The 27,884-nt window shown below is 41.9% G+C and overlaps 1 protein-coding gene and 1 pseudogene across 3 annotated transcripts in view; one reads left to right on the top strand and one right to left on the bottom strand.

The window, feature by feature from the left end:
• Nucleotides 1–21,620, bottom strand: part of FAR1 (fatty acyl-CoA reductase 1) — a 74,899-nt gene extending 53,279 nt beyond the window's left edge. The window contains exons 1-2 of one of the 3 annotated variants that reach the window (XM_043902603.1): nt 21,390–21,520; nt 18,775–18,872 (exon numbers count right to left, since the gene is read on the bottom strand). Coding sequence is in view for 2 of the 3 variants with exons in the window: in XM_043902593.1 (XP_043758528.1) it covers nt 21,390–21,523 (134 nt within the window). In the remaining variant the exon portion in view is untranslated. Of the gene's footprint in view, nt 1–18,774; nt 18,873–21,389 lie in introns of all 3 variants that reach the window. The other 2 variants (XM_043902593.1, XM_043902585.1) reach the window with 2 other exon arrangements.
• A 636-nt stretch (nt 21,621–22,256) lies between these two features.
• LOC122701770 lies at nt 22,257–24,509 on the top strand (annotated as a pseudogene).
• Nucleotides 24,510–27,884: the final 3,375 nt, after the last annotated feature.

A 27,884-nucleotide genomic window follows, 5' to 3' on the forward strand; every position in this document is an offset into this window, starting at 1 on the left:
TCACTCAGTCGTGGCCAACTCTTTGTGACCCCATGGTCTGTCAATGGAATTCTCCAGGCAAGGATACTGGAGTGGGTTGCCATTCCCTTCGCCAGGGGATCTTTCCGACCCAGGGATCAAACCCAGGTCTCCTGTATTGCAGGCAGATTCTTTACCATCTGAGCTACCAGGGAGGCTGGAGTAAAAATGTGTAAACACTTAAAACATAATTATATCCATCTCTCTCAAAGCCTGTTATGGATTGAATTGTGTTCCTCCTAAAAAGACATGTTGAAATCCTAACCCCTAGGATTTTGGAATGTGACTTATTTGGAAACAGGGTCACTGAAGTATAATTAGTGAAGGTAAATGATATAACACTGGAGCAAAATGGGTCTCTAATTCAACATCACTGGTGTCCTTATAAGAGGAGATGCATTTGCAGACAGAGATACACAGGGAGAACTACACCTGATAACAAAAGCAAAACTGGAGTTACACATTGGAGCTACAAGCAAAGGAATACCAAAAATGGTAAGAAAAAATTAGTAAGAGGCAAGGAAAGACTCCCTTACAGGTTTCAGACAGACCATGGATTTTAGACTTCTAACCTCCAGAACTGTTAGACAATAAATTTCTGTCGTTTTAAGCCACCCAATTTGTAGTACTTTGTTACAGCAACCCTGGAAAACTAATAGAAGGTCAAATATCATAGTAACTAAAATTAAAGAACAAAAGACTAGAACAAAAGGCTTTCTAAAGATGTTCATGTGTCCTTAAAACCTAATAAACACATCATGGGCACTTTCCAACAAACATGACAGTTTCAATTACCAAAACACACTCTACTAAATAGTTAAGAGATGGAATGGCTTTTCTAAATGGGTACAGGAAAGAAGAGAAGAAAAAAGTTTTATGTATCAGAGGTAAAAGACCAAAATAAAGTTAAAGATCAGATCCCAGAACAAATCAGTGGGATATACCACTGACTGTACATCTAAATACTGTATAGAGATAAATACTGTATACTGATAAATTTCAGTATACAGTAGCAGATTCAGGGAAAGCAGTGTTCTGATTATCTACTGCTATGTAACAAAATCACACTAAAACTTAATGTCTTAAAACAACAATAATCATTTTTATTTTCTCTCACTGTATCTCAGAGTTAGGAATTTGGAAGAGCTCTAACAAGCAGTTTTAGCTGAACAGTCCCAGCTCCTGCTGTTGGAGTCCTGTAGTCTGTCCACATGAGGCAGTCTGGGACAGCACGGCAATCTCAGGCTATACAGCTTAAAAGCTGCTAAAGACTTCAAGACCAGTATTTTGTTGAGTTGGATAGGGAGTTCACCTTTTCAGACCACACCTTATTGCTCACAAGTGAATCACAAGATCACCCAAATTCAAGGGAAGGGGGCATAAAATGCCACCTCAGGATGAGAGAATAATCAAGGTCACATTAAAAGAACATATGAGAAGGAAAATATTGTTACAACTACATTCAGAAAATACAATCTGCCACAGAGAATATGGTAAAGTGACTGACTATTACTCTTGAAATGGTCAATCATTTGAAACTCTCCCATAGATAAACAAACTGATGACTAAAACAAATTTCTGAGCTTGTCTTACAGAACAGCAACTAAGGGAACAGCTTATTAAAAACCCCTCTGCTTGGAATCTGCTTCCATCGATCAAACTCATCTTAATTATTTCTTCTAACTCTTTTAAACACCCCCTACAGATATACCTCTGCTGAATGTGTCCCTACAGTATCAGGGGCTTATGCCACTTTTCAGAAACTTGGAGTCAGCTCTTATTCAGTTTAAGCTGGCTAAGATTTTTGGTCGGGACCACTGACACTAAAACTGGGCCTATGCAAGTGTCCAACAAATGATGTCAGAGGGCTCAAAAATCCACCCTCAGATCATGCTAAATGCCTCCAGTTTTGAACATGCATCTCAAGAAGCAGCATGTAACTTAGATACACCTACAAAGAATACTGATTACTTCAGCTTTTCCCTACCTTTGCCTATGCCTAATACCACCCTGCTTCTTTATTCCATAAAGACTGCAAACCCCTTACCTTCAGGGAAGCGAATCTGATCTCTGTTCTCTTATCTCCTCACCTGACTGCCTCCTGAATAAACTCTTTCTCTACTGCAAACCTTTGAGTCTGTTGCAAACATTTTGGCCTACTGCACACATGGGGCAAATGAACCTGGTTTAACAACACATTTAATCCATGTCTGACCTATTTCACAGGAAATACTTAATCCACCTAAAACGTCTTTTAAAGACTTGGCCCATAGGTCTCATATTTTCCAGTACAGATGATTCTTGAACAACACAGGTTTAAACTACATGAGTGTAATTATGCACAGATTTTTTTCAATAAATGCATACCACAGTACTGTATAACAGAGTCAGTTGAACCTGAGGATGCAGAACCATAGAGTGCTGTTTCTTAGTTGCTCAATCGTTTCTGACTCTTGGCAACCCCGCAAAGACTGTAGCCCACCAAGCTCCTCTGTCCATAAGGATTCTCCAGGCAAGAATACTGAAGTGGATTGCCATGACCTCCTCCAGGGAATCTTTCCAACCCAGGGATCAAACCCAGGTCTCCCACACTGCAGGCAGATTCTTTACCATCTGAGCCACCAGGAAAGCAAGCCCATAGATACAGAGAGCCAACTGTAAAATTACATATAGATTTTTTTGACATCCCTGAGGACTGGCACCCCCAACCCCCACTGTTGCTCCAGGGTCAACTGATTTTGCCTAACAAATAATTTCATTCACTCAATAAAATTTTCATTTTCCCATATTCACTTAACTGTGAACTTCTAACCAGTAGATTTCTACTTGGAGTTGACATACTTGCAGCCAAAAACCACCCAATTCATTCTAGCTAGACTATTAAGAGGCCTCATATTGTAAGTGAGCATATATTTTCTTTTAAAAAATTTTTGATAGACTCTCATCTAGAGGCATACTGGGAACCACGAATGTCTTTTTACTATATTTTAATAACTCTAGAATCTTTATTTATATAGATTAACTTCAAAAAATAACTCTATAGAGTCTTGAGTGTTTTGTTTAAGATGAAAACCTCCTCTGCAAGTGAGCTGTAAACAACAAAAAAAGGGCTAAAATCCCAACTCAAAATGTACAAGTTGATAAGAATAGTGGGTTCCTTTTTCCTTTCAAAAATTAAGGCTTACAAAGCATTTTTTCCACAAACAAAAGAATAGCTCTAGCATCTTGGTTTTCAATAAAAGATGCTAGTGTCTAACCCTGTTGTAAGCACCCATTGAAGTAAATATAATGGTCACTCTGTTTGCCTACACAGATATTGATGCCAATATTTAACTCTCTATATCCATTTTTCCCCAATGTCTAGGATACTTCTCAGTAAGGAATCTCAGTAGGTTCATCAGTCCTTAGGGCACTACACAACTATTTTGAATACTGACATTGCTCTGTAAGCAGGGCACTTTAGCAAGTTAAAATGCCTCATTATCCTGGAAAATTACACATTAAAAAAAATCAGACTCATAATTTCTTTGAGTGACATAAAAATCAAACACAAAAACATCTTTAAATATCAAGTTTTACTTCATCAGACAGGAAATATTAATTCTACAGCATTAAAATTACCAGCTGACAAGAAAACTTAAATTTTTTAGCAACGCCCATTTTCCTTTCTGTCCTTAAGGTCTGTACCAATAGGGTAACGTCTCTACCATAAAGCCTACAGAAAAAGGACTGTGCTCTTGTTAACATGTTTGGTGAAAAGCAATTCCACTACTTACAAAAACATGCATTCAATTCCATTCTGGGATAAAACAATTCTTCGATGGGGCGATCTTCTCTTCGCGTCTTTGGATCGACGTGCCCTCACGCCTCAAAGATGGATTTTCCTGCTATTATCTAAATAAATAGAGCTGTAACACTGAGCTGTAACACTGATTTATTTAAGAGCTATAACACGCACGGTCTGTTCTCCAAGAGCTGTGACCCGCCAAGGTGCTTTAATGTCCATCACTCCAAATTTTTGTTGTGACGAGACAAAGAACTGAGGAACATACACTCGCGTGACATCTATGGTGCTGTGACTCGGGTTTAAGCTGGCTGAAACAACCTCCACGCGGAAGATGCCAAGCGCAGCAGGAGCCCAACTCAGCGAAGCTCCTGCGGTAGAAGCAGAACTCGAAGAAAATCCAGCGCAGGGGAAGGCCCATCATGCTGGAAACCGGGGCAGCGAAAAACAAACTCAGCAGAAAGCCCACGCAGCTCAGCCTCAGATTCCAGAAGACCTCCGGTTAAGGTACGAGGTCCTCGCTCCTATGGCTGGAAGGACATGCCTAACAATTACAATCTCTCGTTTCTCCTTTCCTTGAACCCCCCGCGAACAGGCAGGCGGCAGTGGGCGCAATTGAGGGACTCTGGAGAGGTTACTCTTCAAGTAAGTCCCAAAGGCACTATCTGCTGAGCCCCAGTAGCTGTTACCCAAGCCGGTGGGGGTTCTTCTGTCCTTACTCTTTGTGCCAAAAATCAGGCCAATGAAAACTGAGCACCGGTCAGATATCTAGCAAATTTTCCAGTAGGCTATGAAGGGGATTCCTTGGCACGTTTTCCCACTGCTTTTTCCTCTTTTCCTTCAGCTCTTTCTCCCAGGACGCGAGCCCGACCAAAACCCAGGATGCCCGGCTCAGGCTTTGAGGTCTTATTGCAAACATTCAGTGAGAGACAAAGCGATAAGTGGGAGGTGGATTTGCTATGATTCAGAGAGAAGCGCCCATTCTACAGGGTACCGGCCATGGAATGTGGCCTAACTAAGTTTTGCGAGAGGGGCGAATTCATATGCTAATGAGTGGGAGGGTCATCCCAGCCACTGGCTTACAGATTGCGGATTAAAGTTTGCTGGATTGGACCCAATTGACTTTAATCAGTTTACGTTATGCTCTGGTGCTGTCATTCTTCCAAAGGTTGTGCTCTGCCCCCCTTCCTTCCTGTTTCATGCTCCTTTCCTCAGCCACATCCGGGCCCACAATGTTGCCTCTACAATCTACTAGAGGGATAACCAGAAAATAGCTGGCCTTGGGAGGGAAGAACTGTATAATATCCAACCCCTTAGTCCTACCTAGCACTGGTCAGGCTGGAGACCTTGGGGACGCCCAAACTCCAGCCCGGGGGTCCCAGGAGGTCATCACGTCTTGACCTGCCTAGGGATCTGGTCCTTGAAAGGTTGTCACGCCTCAGCCTTTCAGGGATCCGCTAGTCCCAAGGGTCCCAGGAGGTCGTCACGCCTCGACCTGCCCAGGGGCCCAATTCTCGGGAGGCCGTCACGCCTCGACCTGCCCGGGGATTCGATCTCTAGGAGGCTGTCACGCCTCAGCCTGCCTGGAGATCTGCATCCTGACCCGGGGATGCCTTGCTCTCAGGTTGCCACAGTACTGGGTAGGATAAGCTTCAAAAAGCCTATTCGTTTTTTTCTTTTCCTTTTCCTCCCTAACATGACTCTTTTTCAGATGGGAAATAACCAATCCACTTCCCGGCAGACGCCCTTGAGATGCATCCCTGATAACTAGATGACCCTGAACATACTAGGGTCTTAAAGGAAGCCAGGAGGTATGCAACAGGGCTTCACATGTCAAGCGATAGATACCCAGTAGGGGAAACTGCAGTCCCCTCCTCTGATCCTAACTGGAATTATAATGACCCTGAGCACATTTGGGAAAGGGATCATTTTCTAATCTGTATAAAGGCAGGACTGAAAGCAGCCCAGCAAAAAGTAATCAGCTATGCCCGGGTCTCAGCAATAACTCAGGAGTCCAATGAGAACCCCATTGCCTTTCAAGAAAGGCTAAAAGAGGCCCTCCAAAAGTTTACCAATTTGGACTTAGACTCTTTATGAGGGACAGGTGATTCTAAAGGACAAATTCCTGTCCCAATGTGCATCAGATATCAGAATTAAGTTACAACAGCTACAGCAGCAGGACTCTGCTGCCTCTCTAGATGAGATGATCCAGACAGCCACCAATACCTTTTATAACAGAGAACAGGAGAAGGAGGCCAAGGCCCAGGAAAGGGAGAGAAGGAAAGAGACAAGGCATGCCCAGATGCTGGCCGCCCTCCAGGGAAGCCCTATGGCACACCCCACAAGCCCTTGAATGACAAGGCACAAGGGAAATGCCTAATCTGTAGACAGGCGGGGCATTGGGCCAAAGAGTGTCCTAAGTGTGACAAGTCTCCTAGAACAGCTTGCCACAAATGCCATCAATTGGGACATTGGGCGGCACTCTGCCCTGGGGACCCAAGAGCCTCAAGGTCAAGCACCAAGCCTTCCCTCACAACTGAAGCGGCCCGCTTCAGCCAGCCCGCCTGTCACAGATAACCATCACAGGTCTGGAGCCAAGGGTGCAACTCCCTTAATGGGAAGAGACATACTCACTAAACTGGGGACCACCCTTGTGGTGGGAAGCTTTTCAGCCCCTAGGGCCCTACAGCTTCTGGTTACTACTGAATAACCCATTACACCTTCTCCAATAAAGAGAGAACAAAGACTATGGGAAGACAAAATTAACCCCCAGGTGTGGGATCAGGGGATTCCTGGACAAGCCCACCAAGCTGAACCTGTCATTATTGTCCTCCGAGATCCCACTCGGTTTCCTAACCGGAAACAATATCCTCTCAAAAGAGAGGCACAGGAGGGACTACAGCTTTTAAAAAATAAATTCCTTGCTTGTGGGCTATTGGTCCCCACCAGTTCACCATGTAACACCCCAATCCTCTCAGTAAAGAAAAAGGATGGAACCTGGCGAATGGTTCAAGATCTCCGGATCATAAATGAAGCTGTAGTCCCCCTCCATCCCACGGTACCCAATCCCTATGTAATCTTGGGAGAAATCCCACCCAGTGCCACGTGGTTTACAGTCTTGGATCTCAAAGATGCATTTTTTTGCATACCACTGGCTAAAGAATCCCAATATCTTTTTGCCTTTGAGTGGGAGGCCCCAGGAGAAAAACACCAACAGATGACTTGGACAGTATTACCTCAGGGGTTCAGAGATAGCCCCCACTTGTTTGGACAGGCCCTTAGCCGGGATCTCCTAGATCTGGACCTGGGAGCTAATGGGAAAATATTACAATATGTAGATGACCTACTAATCTGCTCTCCAGATGAAAAAAGTGCCCAACAACAGGCAATTCAGGTTTTAAACTTTTTGGCAGAAAGGGGATATAAAGTCTCCCATGCTAAGGCACAGATGGTCAAGACAAAGGTCACTTACCTGGGAGTTCAGATTACACATGGGTCCAGGAGGCTGTCCTCTGATCGGGTACAAGGAATCCTCCAGTTGCCCTCCCCCAAGACTCGAAAATAATTGCGAGCTTTCCTGGGGTTAACTGAGTACTGTAGAATCTGGATACCCAACTATGGTCTAATTGCCTAGCCCTTATATAAAAGCTTAAAGGGACGAGCTGATTCAATCCCACTAATGTGGGGAACTCCTCAAAAGGAGGCAGAGGCTACACTAAAACAGGCCTTAACTCAGGCACCTGCCTTGAGGTTGCCAGATCCAAAAAAAGCATTCCAACTTTATGTCCATGAAAGAGAGGGAATAGCCTTGGGAGTGTTAACTCAAAGGTTGGGATCTGAGCCCCAGCCTGTAGCTTACTTATCCAAGAGACTTGATCCAACAGCCCATTGCTGGCCCCCCTGCCTTTGAAATCTTGCAGCTATTGCAATCATGATAGAAGACCTTTTGTTTATGTCAATGACCTCTTCCTAGATCCAGAGGTACAGACCCTCCAGTCTCATACCATGGCCTTTGGGCAACTCCAACAGGATATATGCTTGTGGGGTATGAACCAGGACCCAAAAGACTCTAAAGACTCGCCACTATATGCTCCAGGGACTCCAGTCCTAATTAAAGTCTGGAAAGATGGGTCCCCAAAGGCTCAACTCCAGCCCACATGGAAGGGCCCCTACCCTGTAATACTTTCTACTCCCACAGCGGTCAAAGTGCCAAGACATGACTCCTGGATTCACTACTCACGAGTCAAGCCATGGAAGAAAACAGAAGAGGACACTCAATACACCTGTGAGCCCCTGGGAGATCTCAGATACCTATTCAGAACTACAAATGAGTGCCCTTCTAATAAACAACCCCAAAATCTGGTCTCTGGGGATAAGATTTCTCAAGACAGCTCTAAAGAGCCAACACAGCTTGGCAGAGATTGTACTCCAAAACAGACAGGAGATAGTTCTTCTGATCTCTGAACAAAGAGAGACTTGAGCCATCCTGGTGATGTAAATTTAAAATTGGCTAACGCCCCTACTAGTCCTTGTCATGCCATACTGATGCCATACATAATGACTGTTCCATGTACTGTCAATTGTCTAACCTGTCTTGTCTCTGCCCAGGTCAAGCTACGACATGCAGCGCCAGTTCAACAAAGATAAAACTACAGCCAACCACGGAAAACCTCAGTCACCCTTAGATGGACACCGCTATAAGGACTATGAGGCCTGAGACTAGCAAGAGGGGGAGGCCCAATGCCCCTCGCCGTCCCAGTTCAGCAGGAAGTAGCCAGAGAGACCTCGATGCCCCTATTCCCAAAGAATTGGGCCTCCCATCTCTTGAGGGGGGAATGTTAGGTAGGTAGAATAGGGAAAAGGAGTCCAAGACGGCGGTGGCTAAAAGACCTGGAAGGGAAAGCCCGTGAAAATAGAACAAAGGAAGGTCCGAGGACCGGAGTGAGAACCTCAGGTAAAACAAACAACGCTCCTGCCTAAGCCCAATTTGCATAGGACAGGCCCAGGGGGAGCCAAAACCATATAAAAAGAGGAGCCAAAGCCCTCTTCTCTCTCTCTCTCTCCCGTGACTCTCTCTCTCTCTCTCTCTCTCTCCCCCCCATGACTCTCTCTCTCTCTCTCTCTCTCTCTCTCTCTCTCTCTCCACCCCCCCATGCGATGGGGTGATCTTCTCTTTGAGTCTTTGGATCGACATGCCCTCACGCCTCAAAGATGGATTTTCCTGCTATTATCTAAATAAATAGAGCTGTAACACTGAGCTGTAACACTGATTTATTTAAGAGCTATAACACGGTCTGTTCTCCAAGAGCTGTGACCCGCCAAGGGGCTTTAATGTCCATCACTCCAAATTTTTGTTGTGACGAGACAAAGAACTGAGGAACATACACTCGCGTGACATCATCAACATCCTTCACCCTGGGAAGGCAAAAATAGCTAAGATAGAAATTTAGGTAAAACTAGCCAAAATGTACAAGACCACACCAGATATCATCTTTGAATTTGGATTCAGAATCCATTTTGGTAGTGGCAAGACAACTGGCTTTGGCAGGTTTTACTATTCCTTAAATTATAGAAAGAAAAATGAACCCAAACACTGACATGCAAGATATGGCCTGTATAGGAAAAGACCTCAAGAAAACAGCAAAAGGAACAAAGAACACAATGAAGGAAGTCAAGAGGACTGCAAAGGCCAATGGTGGTGCTGGCAAAAAGTGAGCTGGAGATTGGACAACAGAAGGAATAAAGATTCTGCAGTGACTGTGCAAATTTTTCATGAGATGATTAATAAACTAAGAATGTTTATGTGAAATAAAAATATATATATATACTTCAAATTATTCAGTAAAATTAACTTTAACAGGAAAATGTTCCAGGTATACCCTGATCATTCCATGGAGACTACACACACGTTTATCCAAAAAACTGACTCAGGCAGATTATCAATCATGTACCCTATGTGGTCTAACTTAAAGCTATCAAAGCCTATTCATGAAGATTAGTAATTTTAAGAACAAGTTGACAGAATCAGATATTTCACTGGTTATAGAAGTAGTCAGACTTTGTTTAAAAGAGTTTATATTCAGTCTGATTACAATAGCAAATGTCCTTAACGATATAAAAGTGCTTTGAAGCTCCTGCTATATGCTGTATTTCTTGTTTTTGTGTCACTTTCTTAAGAAGTCTTCTCAATCTGTTCCCAAGACTTAAAAACAGGCTCTATTCAGTCAAGGCAGCATTTTCCAAATCGTGGTAAATGGGACTGGGAAATTGTACACTTTAGCCCCAACCAGGAGAGTTACAAAACACATTAGCATATCAAAGACCTACAAAAAGTCCTTAGGTAAAGAAAGTAGACCTCTTTGAAAGCCTGGCCTTTCACAAATTTCCAAATGTGGCTAAAAAAGCAAAGTGTCTGAGAAGCTCATCGATTACCACACCAGCCTTCTGAAGTAATGACTGTACAAACATGAGCCAAACCTCCCACGAACTACAAATGATTTAGAAAGCATTCCATTGAGCCTCAAGACTACTCTGAATAAACCATTAAGCCAGTTATTAAGAGTTGCAAAAGTGAGTATGCTATTAGAATGTACCAAAGACTTCAGTACCAAAGACTTCAGTTGCTATACAATTACTAATTCTGGGTGCTGCAACTCACGATGCAGCAAAGCACCAAATACACACACTCAAAACATGGAATTATGTAATTTTCAAGAGGAACAATCAAACATCGTTAGTAAAACTGTGTTGTCTTTAGCTGGTCATGGTTTTTAATTTTAATTATTCTTATTCCTAATAAAAAATTACCATTAGTTGAACTTCATTATTTTAGTTGTTTTAATAAACCTGTGAAATGTGTTACACAATTCCATCACCAGAATTTGAGACCTAGCTAGTTTTCTAGCTAGTCTAAACTTTAAGATAAATACATTTTTTGTCATTCAATTAGGAACCATCCATATTCTTAACTGCTGAAGACAGTTCCTCTCCCCCAAAATGCTTATACCTTGACAATTTAGTTGCTATTACTCCACTAAAAAGAAGGAATTACTGAGCTACAGAATGACCCAGCTAAAGGGCTGGGATTAAAAGAGCTGGGCGGTCACTGTTCTAAAAGGCCTCACCTTAGCTATGGGGCCACTAATGTACGGGCGGGTCTTCTCCCTGGTCACCATGTCCACACCAACCAAATATGGCATAAGGACTTGGAATTAGGGCCCTTTGTGGAAGTAATAATAACTTCTCTCATCTTGAATGTCAATGATCCCTCCAGTCTCAAGTTTTGGGTAGGAAGCTTCCGGGAAGGTCTTAAAACAACTTAATCCCACAACAAAGTCTCTTCTCAAAACTCTTTTCCTGGTCTATCTTTAAAACTTTCCAGGTTCTGCTTTCTGATGACTGGGGAGTGGGGTGAGGGAAGTTGTGGGCTGACGGGGGTTGGGGTTCAAGAGGGAGGGGATATATGTATCATTATGGCTGATTAACGTTGCCGTATGGCAGAAACCAACACAACACTGCAAAGCAACTATCTTCCAATTTTGCAACAACAAAAAAAGAACTTTGCCAGGTTCATATGTACAGCTTGCAACAAAATGCTGTCAAGCACAGAAAGATACAGAAAAAAGGAGGGAAGTGTTTGATGATTTTGTGGACTCTTTATCTTTTTCTAGCTCTGAAAGTGACTTAGTGCTTCTAAGAACCCTACCCTATTAAGCCTTGTGACCACAGGTTATTGTGCTAAAGATGGGATTAGAACATATACAGCAAAGTAAAAATATTAGAGTTTAAAAATTCAGAGAATTCTTGGTCAATTTATCAATTGAGAATCAAAGTCACAATGCTAAAAACTCTAGTATTAAGATATTTCCTTCTCCAGAAACTGAGATCCATAATGAAGAGAGTCAAGATAATAAGAGCAACACTGCACCTGACCTTGGGCAAGTCAATTAACTGCTCTGATCATCCACAGAATTTACTGAAGAGAAGGTTAAACCAGTGATGGATAAATCCTCTTCTACTTCTCAAAGTCTAGATATTACCATGTATTAGAAGATGCTATTTCCCAGTTAATACATTAGATACTCAGAAAATTATTAACTCAAATGGGTCACAAGGGTTATCACTTTAAAGCCATACAACCAATATTCACTGATCTTCAAACAATCTATGTTCTGCTCTGCAGAGTCAAATGTCCCGCTCTGCAGAGTCAAATGTCCCATTTAGCAGCTAACTGATCTGTTCCTATCTCCTAAGGATTCTGCTCACGCTAATACCCATAATTATGATTATATTGAGTTAGCCAAAAAGTTCACTCAGATTTTCCCGTAAGGTGGTACAGAAAAACTGGAATGAACTTTTTGGCCAACCCAATACTATTAGCTACTATTCACAAGTTTTTAAAACCCTATACTTCTCAGAAATGTATTTAGAACCATCCGTCACACTAGATGCACAATAAATACTTATGATCTCAGGGCTCTACTGAAAATTAATCCCTTGTCAGACCAATACATGTTTCTAAGCCCGTGTATCATATCTAAGACTTTTTTTTAACACAAATGTGAACCTCAAAATACTTTAACAGATCATTTCCTCCACAGACCTGAACTATTTAAGGGCAACAAAAGTCAAAGTTCTTTCCTTTACCTCTGAAAAAGCAGTATTTATGTATTCATTCTTAAGTCATATTCTATCTCATGTTAATTCAGGATGGACAGCAGCCACTATATAAAGTTCCACACACTTATTCCAAAATCTTTGGTAAAATCATTCCTATATATTCATTAAATTGGCTACAGCTTGTTCTTCCCCAAGAATCCAATTAAGAATGGGTCTTTTAAAAAATTAAGCATTTGCATAATGAAATTTATAATTTCACTCAATAATGAAAAACACTTGTTTGTAAAAGGTCAGGAGCACATAGAAATAAATTTAAGTTGAATTTTACCAATATGCTTTCTGCCTAAACATTAAAGAATGAATTAACAAACCAGAATCTCTATCATACAAACATGCAAAGATATCTGAATGTATTTTAAAAGGCTTATCAGCCCCCTGAAACTGTATGAAAAACTGTGCATATGTGTATTTTTTCTGAGGAGAAGAGACAGCACAAAGCTATGAGGAGATGCTCAAAGGGGTTTATGACCTTTGACTAAAACTCTGCATTATGGGAGATATTTTAAAACGTTAATTTGCAGCTAACAGTTCAAAGTTTTTAGGTCAATACTCCAAAATAGTAAGATACAGTGGTATGAATTCCTTACATTCAAGAAGGAGTTCTCAAATGACTGCCATGCCAACATTTTTTGGCAAAAATTCCATAAAAGACAAGAATGACCTACAGGAGATATTTCAAAGTAATCTTAAAACTGTCAAATGGTTAACATTTACATACACACATATCACACACCTCACCAATGTCATTTCCCATTTAGAGTCTCTAGTCCAAGCACATGACCTGATGTTACTATATTCTGTTTTATATATGTCTATATATATATGACTATATATATATAGTCAAGTCTCTCCAACTACTTATCCCTGTCACATAGTAAATTATATCTAATTTCTCTTGCTCAAAACACTATAACATACAAGTCTCAAATATATTTACACAAAGAAATTTCCACTTCAGTTAGATTAGCATGTCTACTGTTTCACTTATCAAGCTGTACGGTTAACAACTGGTAAAAATGTCTAGGACTTGCTTCAAAATTTAAAAGGCGAGGGGGGCAAGGGGAGTGAGTGAGGATACAGATAAAAAGGATTGACCACAAGCTGAAAATTGTTAAAGCTGGTGATATGCATGTATAAAATGTATACAAAGAAGAAAGCTCTTGAATCTGTCTTTAAGAAGCTCTCTGTTCTACTAGAACAAATAATTTCAGAATTTGTATGGAAGCACAAAAAACCTCGAATGGCCAAAGCAAGCTTGAGAAAGAAGAATGGAACTGGAGGAATCAACCTGCCTGACTTCAGACTATACTACAAAGCTACAGTCATCAAGACAGTATGGTACAGGCACAAAGACAGATCAATGGAAAAAAGCAAAAAGCCCAGAGATAAATTCATGTACCTATGGACACCTTATCTTTGACAAAGGAGGCAAAAAAAATACAACAGAGAAAAGAAAATCTCTTTAACTTAAAGTGGTGCTGGGAAAACTGATCAACCACCTGTAAAAGAACAAAACTTTCTAACAACATTGTGGTGGTGGTGGTTTAGTTGCTAAGTCATGTCCGACTCTTGCAATCCCACGGACTGTGCCCACCAGGCTCTTCTGTCCATGGGATTCTCCAGGCAAGAATACTGGAGTGGGTTGCCATTTCGTTCTCCAGGGGATCTTCCTGACACAGGAATCGAACCCGGGTCTCCTGCATTGCAGACAGATGATTTACCAACTCAGAATGGATTAAAGATTTAAATGTGAGACCAGAAACTATAAAACTCTTAGAGGAAAACATAGGCAGAACACTCTCTGACATAAATCACAGCAAGATCCTCTATGACCCACGCCCCAGAGTAATGGAAATAAAAACAAAAATAAACAAATGGGACCTAATTAAACTTCAAAGCTTTTGCACAACGAAGGAAACTATAAGCAAGGTGAAAAGGCAGCCTTCAGAATGGGAGAAAATAGTAGCAAACCAAAATATACAAGTAGCTCATGCAGCTCAATAACAGAAAAATAAATGACCCAATCAAAACATGGGCCAAAGAAACAAACAGACATTTCTCCAAAGAAGACATACAGATGGTTAACAAACACATGAAAAGATGCTCAACATCACTCATTATCAGAGAAATGCAAATCAAAACCTCAATGAGGTACCATCTCACGCTGGTCAGAATGGCTGCCATCAAAAAGTCTACAAACAATAAATGCTGGAGAGGGTGTGGAGAAAAGGGAACCCTCTTACACTGTTGGTGGGAATGCAAACTAGTACAGCCACTATGGAGAACAGTGTGGAGATTACTTAAGAAACTAGAAACAGAACTGCCATACGACTCAGCAATCCCACTGCAGGGCACACACACGGAGGAAACCAGAACTGAAAGAGACATATGTACCCCAGTGTTCACTGTAGCACTGATTACAATAGCTAGAACATGGAAGCAACCTATCTGTCCATTGGCAGACAAATGAATAAGGAAGTTGTGGTATGTATATACAATGGAATATTACTCAGCTATAAAAAAAAAAAGAATGCATTTGAGTCAGTTCTAATGAGGTGAATGAAACTGAAGCCTATTACACAAGTGAAGTAAGTCAGAAAGAGAAACACCAATGCAGTGTATTAACAAACATATATGGAATTTAGAAAGACAGTAATGATGACATTATATGCAAGACAGCAAAAGAGACACAGATGTAAAGAACAGACTTTGGGACTATGTGGGAGAAGGCAAGGATGGGACAATATGAGAGAATGGCACTAAAACATGTATATTATCATATGTAAAACAGATGAGCAGCACAAGTTTGATGCATAAAACAGGGCACTCAAAGCCAGTGCTCTGGGACAACCCAGAGGGATAGAGTGGGGAAAGAGGTAGGAGGGGGTTCAGGATGGGGGGAAACCTGTACACCTGTGGCTGATTCATGTCAATGCATGGCAAAAACCACCACAATATTGTAAAGTAATTAGCCTCCAATTAAATAATTAAAAAAAAAAAAAGCTCTCTGTTCTATCACGCAAGGCAGACTTCTTTAAACTCTGCTTGCAATTTTCCATAATATAAAGTTTAAAGAAGTCTGTCTTGCCTCTTAGAACAGAGAGCTTTTTAAAAACAGATTTAGGAACTTTCTTCTTTGTACATCTGCCCAGTAGAGAGCAAATACTTACTTTTATAAACATATTTATTTCATTCTTCATGTGAAAGGGAGCAGTATTACTTCTCAATGAAACCTCAACAACTCTTTGATGATGTTTTATTTAAACGATTCTTTTATTAACCCAGATAAAACATATTCATTCACTCATTTAACTACTTACTGTTTACCCACTTTCTCAGATAGTCTGTCTTGAAGAAGATATAAAAAGTAATTCATACTCTCTAATGAAACAAGAATCTGAAAATATCCTCAAGTATCCAGGGAAAAAATGGGCAGGGAAGGAAGACAGTAGATGAAGAGAGAAAAAAAAGTAAAAAGCAACAAATACAGTTGTTTAAGAAAGGGCTTTAAGACTTTCACATTTTTTAATAAGAAAAAAGGCATACAGTTTCTTCAAGTTAGACAGGTCTATAAGTTCCCCTCCTCATTCCGCTCTACAGATGAGGAACCTCAAGGTCAGAGAGAGGAAGTGACTTGCCTCAAGTTACACATCAAGTTGCTAACAAAACCAACATTAAAATTCAGATCTGCTGATTCACAGTGCAATGTAAATTTTCTGTATCAAAATTTTTTCTTCTACACTATAATATTCACTACCTGAAGAGAATGACTATTTTATTATTAGTATACACTTCAATTCTGTATTATACCATACTAAAAAAAAGTAATAGACTAAGTAAAGGTGGAAGACGGAAGAAAATGCAAAGAAACTGCTGAAACAGTTATACACGAAGACTACATGCACATACCACACTTCCTTAATTCTGAGACACATCTGACTTTAAGACATAGTATCCATTTCACAAACATTTTTAAAGAAATATAGACACTGTAAAAACTTCATTTCAAAAAATACTAAAATGTGAAACCATATACCTCTAAAGCAATAAAATATAATGTACCCTCTGAGACACAAAAATCACTGTTATTTAAAACCCTATGTCACAAGGCACAAACACGCAGAGCAAGAGTCCCATCTTCAAAGGTAAGGAAAAGTTACTAAATACCTAAAGCTATGTGGTATTCTTTTCAGTCATATGTACTAATAAACAAGTCCTTCTAGCCATATATTTCAGATGCATGAGCTGTGGGACCAGGAAGAGCAAAATTTGAATCTGAGCCCTGCCACTTGGCTCTCTGGCATTTGGAAAGTTACAAATTCTCCGAATCTCATTCTCTTCATAAAATGAAATATCCACCTTAGAGAACTGCATGAGAATCAAATGTAATATTAATAATTTATTTAAGGAGCATAGTACAGTGGCTAGATTAAACAGTTTCCTCCTACAATTCCTATGCGCCAAATGAAATTAAACTAAAAACTACATCCCACTCTTGACTTACAAGGTTGGAATACATCTATACTAGGACAAATATTTCTAATTTGCTTTGGAATGATTATTTAAGAAAAGATAATTTTCTTGAAATGTATCTCATTTCTTCTTCAAATTGGGAACAGAAAACATGACAAATTCTAAGTGTTTAGGTTAAATTTGTTATATGTAAACTCAGCACTTTCATGTAGCTATACTGAACTGATACTCTAAGCCCATTACAAACACACTGAAGAGACGAACTATAAATCCACAAGTGGGAGCAAGGAAGGGCTACATGTAGGTTTAGGGAAGGCCAAAAAGATAGATAAAATGACTCAGTGTGTGATTTGTAAGGTCTGGTTTTTTTAACCTTAAGTTCATTCATTACACAATATTCAGAAAAGCCAAGACCATATATCTATGTATGATTCAGAGTGCTTTAGTAACCGGATCCTTCAGATTAGGCAAATGTACAGTTTCAGGTTGTTTCCAATAATAATTCATTTTCAAGAAGGAACTGTGCCCATCAAAGTGGCACATATGCAGTAGACACTGAAACAATACTATTTTCCTTCCTATCCCAAACATAGACTAGGCCACCCACATATTCCCTCACTATTAGTTCATATTAGTTGAACAGTTTCCCCCCACTAATTATAAAAATAACAATGCTTGTTTTTATAAACTTGGAGAAATACAAAGAGCACCAGCATTTTTAAATTATCCATCACCTTACCAGCCAATAATTAAAATATTACAAAGGGACATACCAACATCTTTCCTATGAATTTGACCATAATTGTGATCATACCAAACTTTAAATTTGTATAGAGCACTTGCCACTAAACACAATTAACTACCAGCCTGTATTTCAATGTCTTTATTTTGGCTTTCTTGAGATTAAATTCACACTAGTTTTTTCCTTACTTAACTCAATGGTTTCTTCTCAATCTTTGTTCTTCTGAGTCTCTCAGCTACATATTTTGCTACTGGTAACTTCCTCTTTAGTAGAACTCTATCCTAAGTTTCCCTAAACGGTGTATTTCTCAGTGTCAACAAAAGTCTCTCCAACTAATCTTTTTCTATTTCTTCACTAGCTCTCTTCTGTTAACTCCTGACAATCTCTAAAAATGGTTCAGGCCTGACCTTGAATTTGCTTGCCAACTTTGAATCACCAGCACTTAACACAATGCCTGGCACAAAGCAGGTGTCCAATTCACATTCACTTATTGCGTTTGCCAACCCTGACCTGCCACTTACTAGCTGTATGACCCTGGTTAAATTAAATCTCTCTGAACCTTAACTCTCTCATCTATAAAGTAGAGATAATCAAAGGAAGATGAGGCTTGGAAAGTTCAAAATAGCTTCTGGCACACAGTAGTACCCAATAAATTTTGCTATTAATATTAACATAATCTAGCACAAGAATCAAAAATATTTATTACTATATATGCTTGAACACTAAATCTAACTGTGAACAATCCAACTTATTTTCACCATATCCTTCTTACCATAACTATCAAAAAAAATTCTTGTACTCATTTCTTTATTACCATCTCCAAGCCATCATTAAGTATTTGAAGTTCTCTCTCTATGTAGCCACCATACAAAACCATCATTTATCAATTAGGCTATAACAAGACTTAGTTGATTTCCACACCCTTAAATCTTCAATCAAATCTAACTCCTTAAAACCATTTTTAATTTGTCACTCTTGCCCACAGTTGCTTATAACATGTCCATACTACTGGAATATCATCCTGTCTTGCAAAAACCCACACCCCAACTCCTAGTTCAAAAGATGGCTCGACACTCACCTCTTTCAGGAAACTTTCCCTGATTAACTCCACACCACTGAGATTACTCCTCTGCTCCCAGTCGCCTCAGCACCTCAGCACTTAGGTATTCTGTTATACTAAGAGTAAAATGTGATCAGTAAATAACATTACCAAGAAATTACTTCCACAAAAGTATTCCTACATCCTAAAGAATGGTCCATTACCTACAATGCTTTGGTATGTGGTTAATAAAGAAACATACAACAAATGCCCTCTTTGGTTTTTGTCCTTAATATTATATTATTTTATGTTGGTGAGTGAGTGAGTGAAAGTCGCTGAGTTGGTTCTGACTCTTTGTAACCCCATGAATTATACACATACAGTTCATGGAATTCTCCAGGCCAGAATACTGGAGTGGGTAGGTCTTTCCCCTCTCCAGGGGATCTTCCCAACCCAGGGATTGAACCCAGGTCTCCCACATTGCAGGCCAATTCTTTACCAGCTGAAGGGAAGGGAAGCCCTATGTTGGTAAAGAAGTATTTAATTCTTCATAATCCTTTTGCCCTACCCTCAAGCAGAAATTACACCTTAGTGGGAATCACCTTCTCCTGCTTAAATTCAATTGAAATGCATTAATGGACCATTTCATTTTCTAACTTTTCTCTTCCCACACCCCCAAATAAAAATTCGAAAGCTTTAAACAGTAAGAAAGTAACAATGATACCAAGTTAATCTTTCCTCTAACTGAAAGGAACTTTGAACCTATCTAACTACAAAACTCTCCCAAGGCTGAACAATTTCCCAACATGCACGATACACAATCGAATTCTGTATCAAAATGTTTGACTCTTATACAGCAACAGGACTACCTGTGTTCATTCTTATTGTGTTACTATAAGAGACCTTATATTGCTTTTACATTACACAGACAGTTGAGAAATTCCCCTGCAGGGCAGAATTTCTTAAGTATCCTCTCATGTTATCTTTAAACCTACACGTTGGACTAAATGATACCTCACTGTCATCCAATCAAAAGGAAACAATAATTGTGCCATTGCTTCTGGGAGGATGAGCTCCTGCTGAGGCAAAACAATGAGATGAACTGTCACAGGGGTTGGAGAGGAGGGCAATCACCCTCAGAAGTGAGAGTTAACAGGTCTGAGCATTTGGCCATGGATGACAAATAGATGGGAAAACAATGGAAACAGTGAGAGACTTTATTTTCTTGGGCTCCAAAATCACTGCAGATGGTGACTGTGGCCATGTAATTAAAAGACACTTGCCCCTTGGAAGAAAAGCTATGACCAACCTAGACAGCATATTAAAAAGCAGAGACATTACTTTGCCAACAAAGCTCCGTCTAGTCAAAGCTATGGTTTTTCCAGTAGTCATGTATGGATGTGAGAGTTGGACTATAAAGAAAGCTGAGCGCCAAAGAATTCATGCTTTTGAACTGTGGTGTTGGAGAAGACTCGAGAGTCCCTTGGACTGCTAGGAGATCCAACCAGTCAATCCTAAAAGGACTGATGCTGAAGCTGAAACTCCAATACTCTGGCCACCTGATGTGAAGAACTGACTCATTGGAAAAGACCTGGATGCTGGGAAAAACTGAAGGCGGGAGGAGTAGGGGATGTCAGAGGATGAGATGGTTGGATGGCATTACCGACTCAATGGACATGAGTCTGAGTAAGCTCCGGGAGTTGGTGACGAACAGGAAAGCCTGGCGTGCTGCAGTTCTTGGGGTCGCAAAGAGTCTGACACGTCAATAACTGTGAAAGACGAAAGACTGAACTGAACTGAAGTGAGTAGTGAATGAACCTATTGCCCTGGCTTTTTGTCTCCTACCTGACCAAACGGACAGTTTGGTCCGTTTGCTGACTTACTCATAAAAGATCCACACCCTTCAGCTACCACACATAAACCTACACCCTTCAGCTACCACACATAAACCTATCTCCTTTGCTCCCTGTATACTTTCTCCTAACTGGCCTCCTGACGCCTTCTAGTCAAACAGCGTGCACCCACACCTCACCTAAAACCTTCGCCTCTCAGTCACCTTCCGGCTTTAGGAAGTGCCTCGTACTCTGGACCCGCGTGTCCCAAGCCTCTTTCCGTCACTCCCAGTTGATTTCCTCCCACTCTCTGTCAATGCCGATTTCCGAGAGGCCAAACACGCGCCCTGGCTCCACACCTTCTCCGAGGACTCCCTTTTCTGAGCATCACCCTATTCCCATCACTTTCTTGGTCCCCAGATCCAGAATCCTTCCATCACAGGCCTCCTTTCACTGCCACCCTCGAGCGCACAAACCTGCTCCTGCGTTAACTATCCTGCCCCACCTTCGCCACCTCTACGCAGCTTCCCCGCCCCAGGCGGCGCCCCCAGGCTCCCCGTCTGCAAACCAGGCCCCTCCCTACGGCTCCGCTCTGGGTCCTGGCCCTCCAGAGGGCGGTGGCCCCGCCAAGCCGCGCGGAGACCCTCCGGCAGAAGCTTGCACCCCCGGCTCCGGGCAGCAGGGGGTGGGGGTTGGGGCGGGGCGGCGCGTACTGCCCCCGCCTCAACCGGGCCTGTCTCCACAGCTCCCAGAGCCGCGGCCCGGGCCAGGAGAGGAGGGGCCCGCAGCCCGCCTCTCCTGCCCGGGGTTCCCGCCTCTCACCTAGTCGCAAAGGCTCTGGCCTCGCTTTCCTCCCGGCCGTCCAGTGAGGCCGCCGTCGCCGTAGCGCTCTCCTCACCCGCTCTTCCACCGCCCCGACCGGCTGCTGAAGAGCGGATGGGTAGTGGCAAGCCCATTGGCTGTGGCCAGTACTCGCGTCAGCCGGTCCCGACCCGGACCTCGGAATGTGACTGGCTGGCGCGGCGCCTTTTCTCCAAGTCTTGTCCTGATTGGCTCTCCCGCGCCCCTTACCAGAGGACCGCTCACCCTCCTCCGGGTTCTGGCCTCCCACCCCCTCAACCCCGTTTCCATCCGGGCGGGAGGGGGAAGGGAGTGGACGCGTGTGGGACGCGAAGGGCCAATGGGAGAGCGGAGAGGGGGCCGGGAGGTGGGCTCTGCAGCCGGCCTGCCCGCGGGGCAAGTTCAGCCAATGGGCGCGCCCCCCACATCCCCAGCTCAGGAGCGCCCCCGCTGGCCGCTAGCGTTCCAGCGGGTCTCGCCCACGGCCACGCCCGGGCTGCCCGTCGCCTGGAAGCGGCGCCGGTTGGAAAGGCGGGGAAGATGCGGCGAAGCGGGTCCGAGGGACGGCGGGTAGCCATTGTGGCGTGCTCCCGCACTGTCTACGTGAGGCCCGGTGCTCGTCTTGGCGGGGCTGGTTCGGGTCGGTGAGAGCCGAGCCGCCGCTCTGTGGTCCCCTGGAGCCTCCGCGAGGTGCTCTAGAGAGAGGGAACCTAGCGTACGTCTAGTCCAGCCCCGCGGGACTCTGGGCCAGATATTTACTTAACACTTCTTCCAGAATAATTTCATATAAAACTTATCCATGGTGAGAAAAATTAGAGTAATGTTTACCTCACGGAGGTAGGAGGGGAAATGGAAGGGGCCCAGGGCACCTTCAGGGTAGCTGGGAGCGTTTGCCTCTTGTTCCAGGTGGTAGTTACTGAGGTGGTGTATGCCTCGGTAAAAATTCTCCGAGTCGTACAATTAAGATGTAGTGCACCCAACGCACTTTATATATAAATATCTCAATTTTTTTAATGATAAAAGGATTGTGAGAAAAACTCTTGTCATAATATTACTATAACCTTAGGCTTCATGGGACGCCCACGGTATAAACAATCCACTGGGATTTAGCTATAATTCAAAAAGTAGAAACTATAGGAAGGAAAAAAAAAGGATTGTGAGAATTTAAAACGAGTGAAGTTCCTGGCACGGTGACTAAAACTCACAGATTGGTGCTTTAAGGGTGGGCTAAGATGTTTCAGAAGATTTACAGGCTGTTTCATTGCCTGACACTCAGTAGAACAAAAGCACCCAGGGTGCTGCACCTAATTGAAACCTACATAAGTTTACTGAGCTGCCTACTTTATGGCCTACCTAAGTTATAAACCCAGGAAACTGTATAGTTCGGTAAATAAAAGTAAATTACACCAAGTCAGAAATGTATTATAGTAGTTTACAGCCTAAGGTTACTATATATTGCTGAGAATATACATAGGAATAGACACGAAAAACACATATGTTACTGATGAAGTTTATGCATTCCCTCAGACTGTCATAACTTCTTTAAAAACAGAAGACAAGATCAAGCTATAATTTTTTTATTCAAATAGTACATCTTCCTGCTGTAAGGAAATACTTTTCTTATGGTATGTATTGATAACATTTTCTAACTCATATATTGTTCTGTCAAAGTTTCATTAAACAGTTCTTTTGAGGTTCTTCACTCCATCTTTGCAACTCTATGCAACTATTCATTTATTCATCTGAATTTTGTGGAAGAGAAAATTGGGGCTCAATGAGACAAGTAATCTGCCCAAAATCACATATGTATTAGGTGGCAGAAGTGGGGTTGAAATCTAGGCCTATTTGATGCAAAATTCCATAATCTTTCTACAGTGCCACATTTGCCTCCTCCAAAACAAAATCAGGTCATTTTGCTTTGTCCTTATTCATCTTTGTATTCCCCACAATGAGTAGCACAGAATCTTGCCTATGTCTCTCATGCAACTCATGGGGTTAAAAGTTATTACCACCATGCTTCATTTTTATAGATTTCATAACAAAGTGTGAACTACTTAAAAGTAACTTCTTTGATTAAACGAAAGGGAACACAATTTTGTAGCTGCAGTAAACAACCCATTACAACTATCTAGAATACATCAGAAATGCGCTTTCATGGTATAAACCGAGCACAGCATAGAAAGAGTTTTAGGCAGCTTTTCTCAAGAGTCAAATTTCTAGTGAGCACAATTATTCTCTGCAATTCTTTTGGTGTTCTCTACCTTGGCTGCATACAATTATGACATCCAGAATTGGTCTGCTTTAAACATAAAGCCTGTTATTAAAAAAAAAAAACAGGCAAATCATGTGACGGCAGCATTTAGAGGAACCTATCCCAGAAGCTGTCCCTGAAGAGACAGCTCAGAGAACCAGGCAGCCCAGAAACCCAGGCATGGAGATTAATCCTGTTGGAGAAAGCGGTTCGTTATTGTGGATGACCTGAAACGTTTCCTGTATAATTACCAAGTGTTGAAAGGCTCCATGCTACTGTTGTGTCAGAGATGGAGTGCTTATCATTAAAGTGACCAGTGATAACGCTCCAGAGCATGCTTTGAGACCTGGTTTCTTGTCTACTTTTGCCCTTACAAAAGACCAAGGGGGAAAACTCAGACTTTCAAAAAAGAAAGGTGTATCATCTGTTACTATAACACATACCAGGTGGTTGAATTCAATCCTTTACCTTAGGTGGTGAGTTTCATAGCCAGCACTAATGCTAATACAGTACTAATTGTCAGCCTAGAAAAGGAAATTGCTCCATTATTTGAAGAATTGAGACAAATTGTGGATTTCTTAATCTGGCAGTTTCTTACCATCATCATTTCAGACACACTATCAATCCATCAGTCTTTAGGCCACAACAAGAAAGGGCCCCTTTTCCACCTTACACTGGTGAAAGAGCCTATAGATAGAATTTATGAACAGATTGATTGTTATCTTTTCTTGTGTAGGGCTTTTTCTTATTTAGTGAGATCACAGAAGGTTCAGTCTATCACAGCTCCTATGCAGTTAGTCCAGTCACCAAATATGCATGAGATCCTATTTAGTGGCTCAGAATCAAAATGATACTTTAATTCACTTGAGCAATGAAGTGCTCAATATGTACTGTATTGAACAATATGCCATGCCTGCAGAATGAAGCAGACTCTTTTTATTGTGAATAATGAGGGCATATTTTTCTTCATATTACTTTCTTTGCATTGAGTATTAGGAAGAAAAAATGGCTTGTCATTTTTCAGTTACTAAGTTGTGTCCAACTCTTTCTGACCCAATGGACTGTAGCATGCCAGACTTTCTTTTCACCCTCTATCTTCCAGGATTTGCTCAAGTTCATGAGTATTGAGTCAGTGATGCTGCCTAACCATCTCATCCTCTGTCGTCCCCTTCTCCTCCTGCCCTCAATCTTTCCCAGCATCAAGGTCTTTGCCAGTGTGTTGGCTTTTTGTATCAGGTGGCCAAAGTACTGGAGCTTCAGCTTTAGCATCAGTCCTTCCAATGAATATTCAGGATTGATTTCCTTTAGGATTTATTAGTTTTATGTCCTTGCAGTACAGGGACTCTCAAGAGTCTTCTCCAGCACCACAATTCAAAAGAATCAATTCTTTGGTGCTCAACCTATTTTTGTGGTCTTTTTTTTAATGGTTTCGCAAAAGTAATAAAACCAGTACAATCACTGGCTTTCCTTTGTACATATTTTTTTTGGGTGTAAGGAGTCTTACTAACTGCTTTGTCAGAGAATGTTTGACGGGAGGATTCCTACATGCTGTCTCTCATGAGTCCTTTGTCCCTCTTCAGGCAGAACAGCACGCTGCTCCCAGGGACTGAGGTCATTGTGTGAGGCAAGCATGAGTCTCCTTTAGTAAACATTCTCCTTAGGACAAAACAGCTTAGTCTCCTTCCCCTTTGTTGAGATATGGATTGTCTCCCGACCTTGTGACTAACATTACCCCTTGTTCCCTTGGTAACGGTTGCTGTACATTTGGTTTTCTGATCTCTATCATTCCCAAAAGAAGTTTCTTGTACTGCAGCCTATATATACTCATAGAAAAATCATTAAAGCACGTTTGCTCCATCAGAGCTTAGGTCCCTGGGTCTTTTTTGTCTGTCTGTCTCTCTCTCTCTCTCTCTCTTTCTCTCTCTCTTTTTCTGGCTGACTCTCTGGAGCGTGGAGACCCGTCGTGCTCACTTTTCTGCCCGGGCTTCTAAGACCCCCTTGAGAGGGCGCCTGGTGCCTTCGTGAGCGATGCAAGTCCTGTGTCAAGGACTTTATTGGTCCTCTGCATAAACCAAGGGATGTCAGCCTCTTTCTCTCTTTCACTTTCTTATCGTTGACTCCGTACCACAAGGTTCCGGTCCATTAAAGGACCCCAACACTGATTTGATTCTTCCCAGAGGGTGCTGCTCTTTATTGGAAATGAAAATGATACCGAATGTCTTTCTATTGCACTCTGCTTTCTATAACCAATCAGTATTTTTTAATGTTTGTATCTTTTTTATAAAATTTAGATGTGATTCATTATTGAATTCTGTTTCCACTGTTGGTATGTATGTAAACATAGTAATATAGCCCTTTTTTTCATATATGAATATAAACGACATAGTATTTTTTTAAAAGTACAGTTTGAGCATTGTGTAAGTTTTCTCTCCCCCAGACTGTTTTCAAACATTTAAAAATTATAACTCATAATTCACTCTTTCAACCACATGATTAAATGTTTGTTTTTTATCTGGTCTGGAGACAACTTTACCTAACATCAGTTAGTCAGTCAGTTCATTTACTCAGTCATGTCCAACTCTTTGCAACCCCATGGACTGCAGCATGCCAGGCTCCCCTGTCCATCACCAACTCCTGGAGCTTATTCAAACTCATGTCCATTGAGTCGGTGATGCCATCTAACCATCTAATCCTCTGTCATCCCCTTCTCCTGCCTTCAATCTTTCCCAGCATCAGAGTCTTTTCCAGTGAATCAGTTCTTCAAGTCAGGTGGACAAAGTATTGGAGCTTCAGCTTCAGCATCAGTCCTTCCAAAGAATATTAAGGACTGATTTCCTTTGGGATTAACTGGTTGGATCTCCTTACAGTCCAAGGGACTCTCAAGAGTCTTCTCCAACACCACAGTTCAAAAGCATGAATTCTTTGGCACTCAGCTTTCTTTATAGTCCAACTCTCACATCCATACATGACTACTGGAAAAACCATAGCTTTGACTAGATGGAGCTTTGTTGGCAAAGTAATGTCTCTGCTTTTTAATATGCTGTCTTGGTTGGTCATAGACTTTCTTCCAAGGAGCAAGTGTCTTTTAATTTCATGGCTGCAGTCACCATCTGCAGTGATTTTGGAGCCCAAGAAAATGAAGTCTGTTACTGTTTCCATTGTTTCCCCATCTATTTGCCATAAAGTGATGGGACCAGGTGCCATGATCTTAGTTTTTTGAATGTTGAGTTTTAAGCCAGCTACTTCACTCTCATTTTTCACTTTCATCAAGAGGCTCTTCAGTTCCTCTTCGCTTTCTGCCATAAGGGTGGTGTCATCTGCATATCTGAGGTTATTGATATTTCTCCTGGCAATCATGATTCCAGCTTGTACTTCATACAGCCCAGCATTTTACATGATGTACTCTGCATATAAGTTAAATAAGCAGGGTGACAATATACAGCCAAGAAACAAGATGGCAGAGTAGAAGGATACGTGCTCATCTTCTGTGAGAACTCCAAAATTGCAACTCACTGCTGAACAATCATCGACAGCAGAATGTTGGAGCTAACCAAAAAAAGATACCCCATGTCCAGGGGCAACGGAAAAGCCCCAACAAGACGGCAGGAGGGGTGAAATCGCATTTAGAATCAAACATCATACCCACCAGCAATGCTCAGATGGCTCAAACAAAACATTGTGTGCGTCAGGACCTAGAGGCCCCACAGAGACTGAGCCAGACTTGCCTTTGAGTGTTTGAGTGTCTGCTGTGGAGGCACGGGTCAGCAGTGACCTGCCCCTGGGACAGAGGCTCTGGCTGCAGCAGACCTGGGACACCCAGCGTGTTACATAAGCCCTCTTGGAGGAGGTCACCCTTAGCCCCGCCGTAAAGCTGCCAAACAGATGACCCACAAACTGCAGAAAAATTATACCAGAGAAATTCTCACACTGTTAAGAAAGTTCTGGGACCTGCAACTGATTTCCCAACCTAGGGTTCCGGCAAAGGGACTGAGAACCCCCAGGGAGTTTGACCTTGGAGGCCGGTGAGAGACTGATTCAGACTTGCCTGTGAGTGTCCAGGAGTAGGTCAACAGTTTGGCCTCAGGCCAAACAACAGGGAGGGAACACAGCCCTACCCTTCCAACAGTTGAATTCTCAGGCCTAGCCAAAAAGCCTTAAGAAGATAAGAGGCAAAATTTTGCCTCCCCTACAATTTTTGGTGATAAGGTTGGGATTTTAACAGTTGG

Source organism: Cervus elaphus, chromosome 1 (genome assembly GCF_910594005.1).
Source record: "Cervus elaphus chromosome 1, mCerEla1.1, whole genome shotgun sequence".
In the NCBI taxonomy this organism is placed as follows: domain Eukaryota; kingdom Metazoa; phylum Chordata; class Mammalia; order Artiodactyla; family Cervidae; genus Cervus; species Cervus elaphus.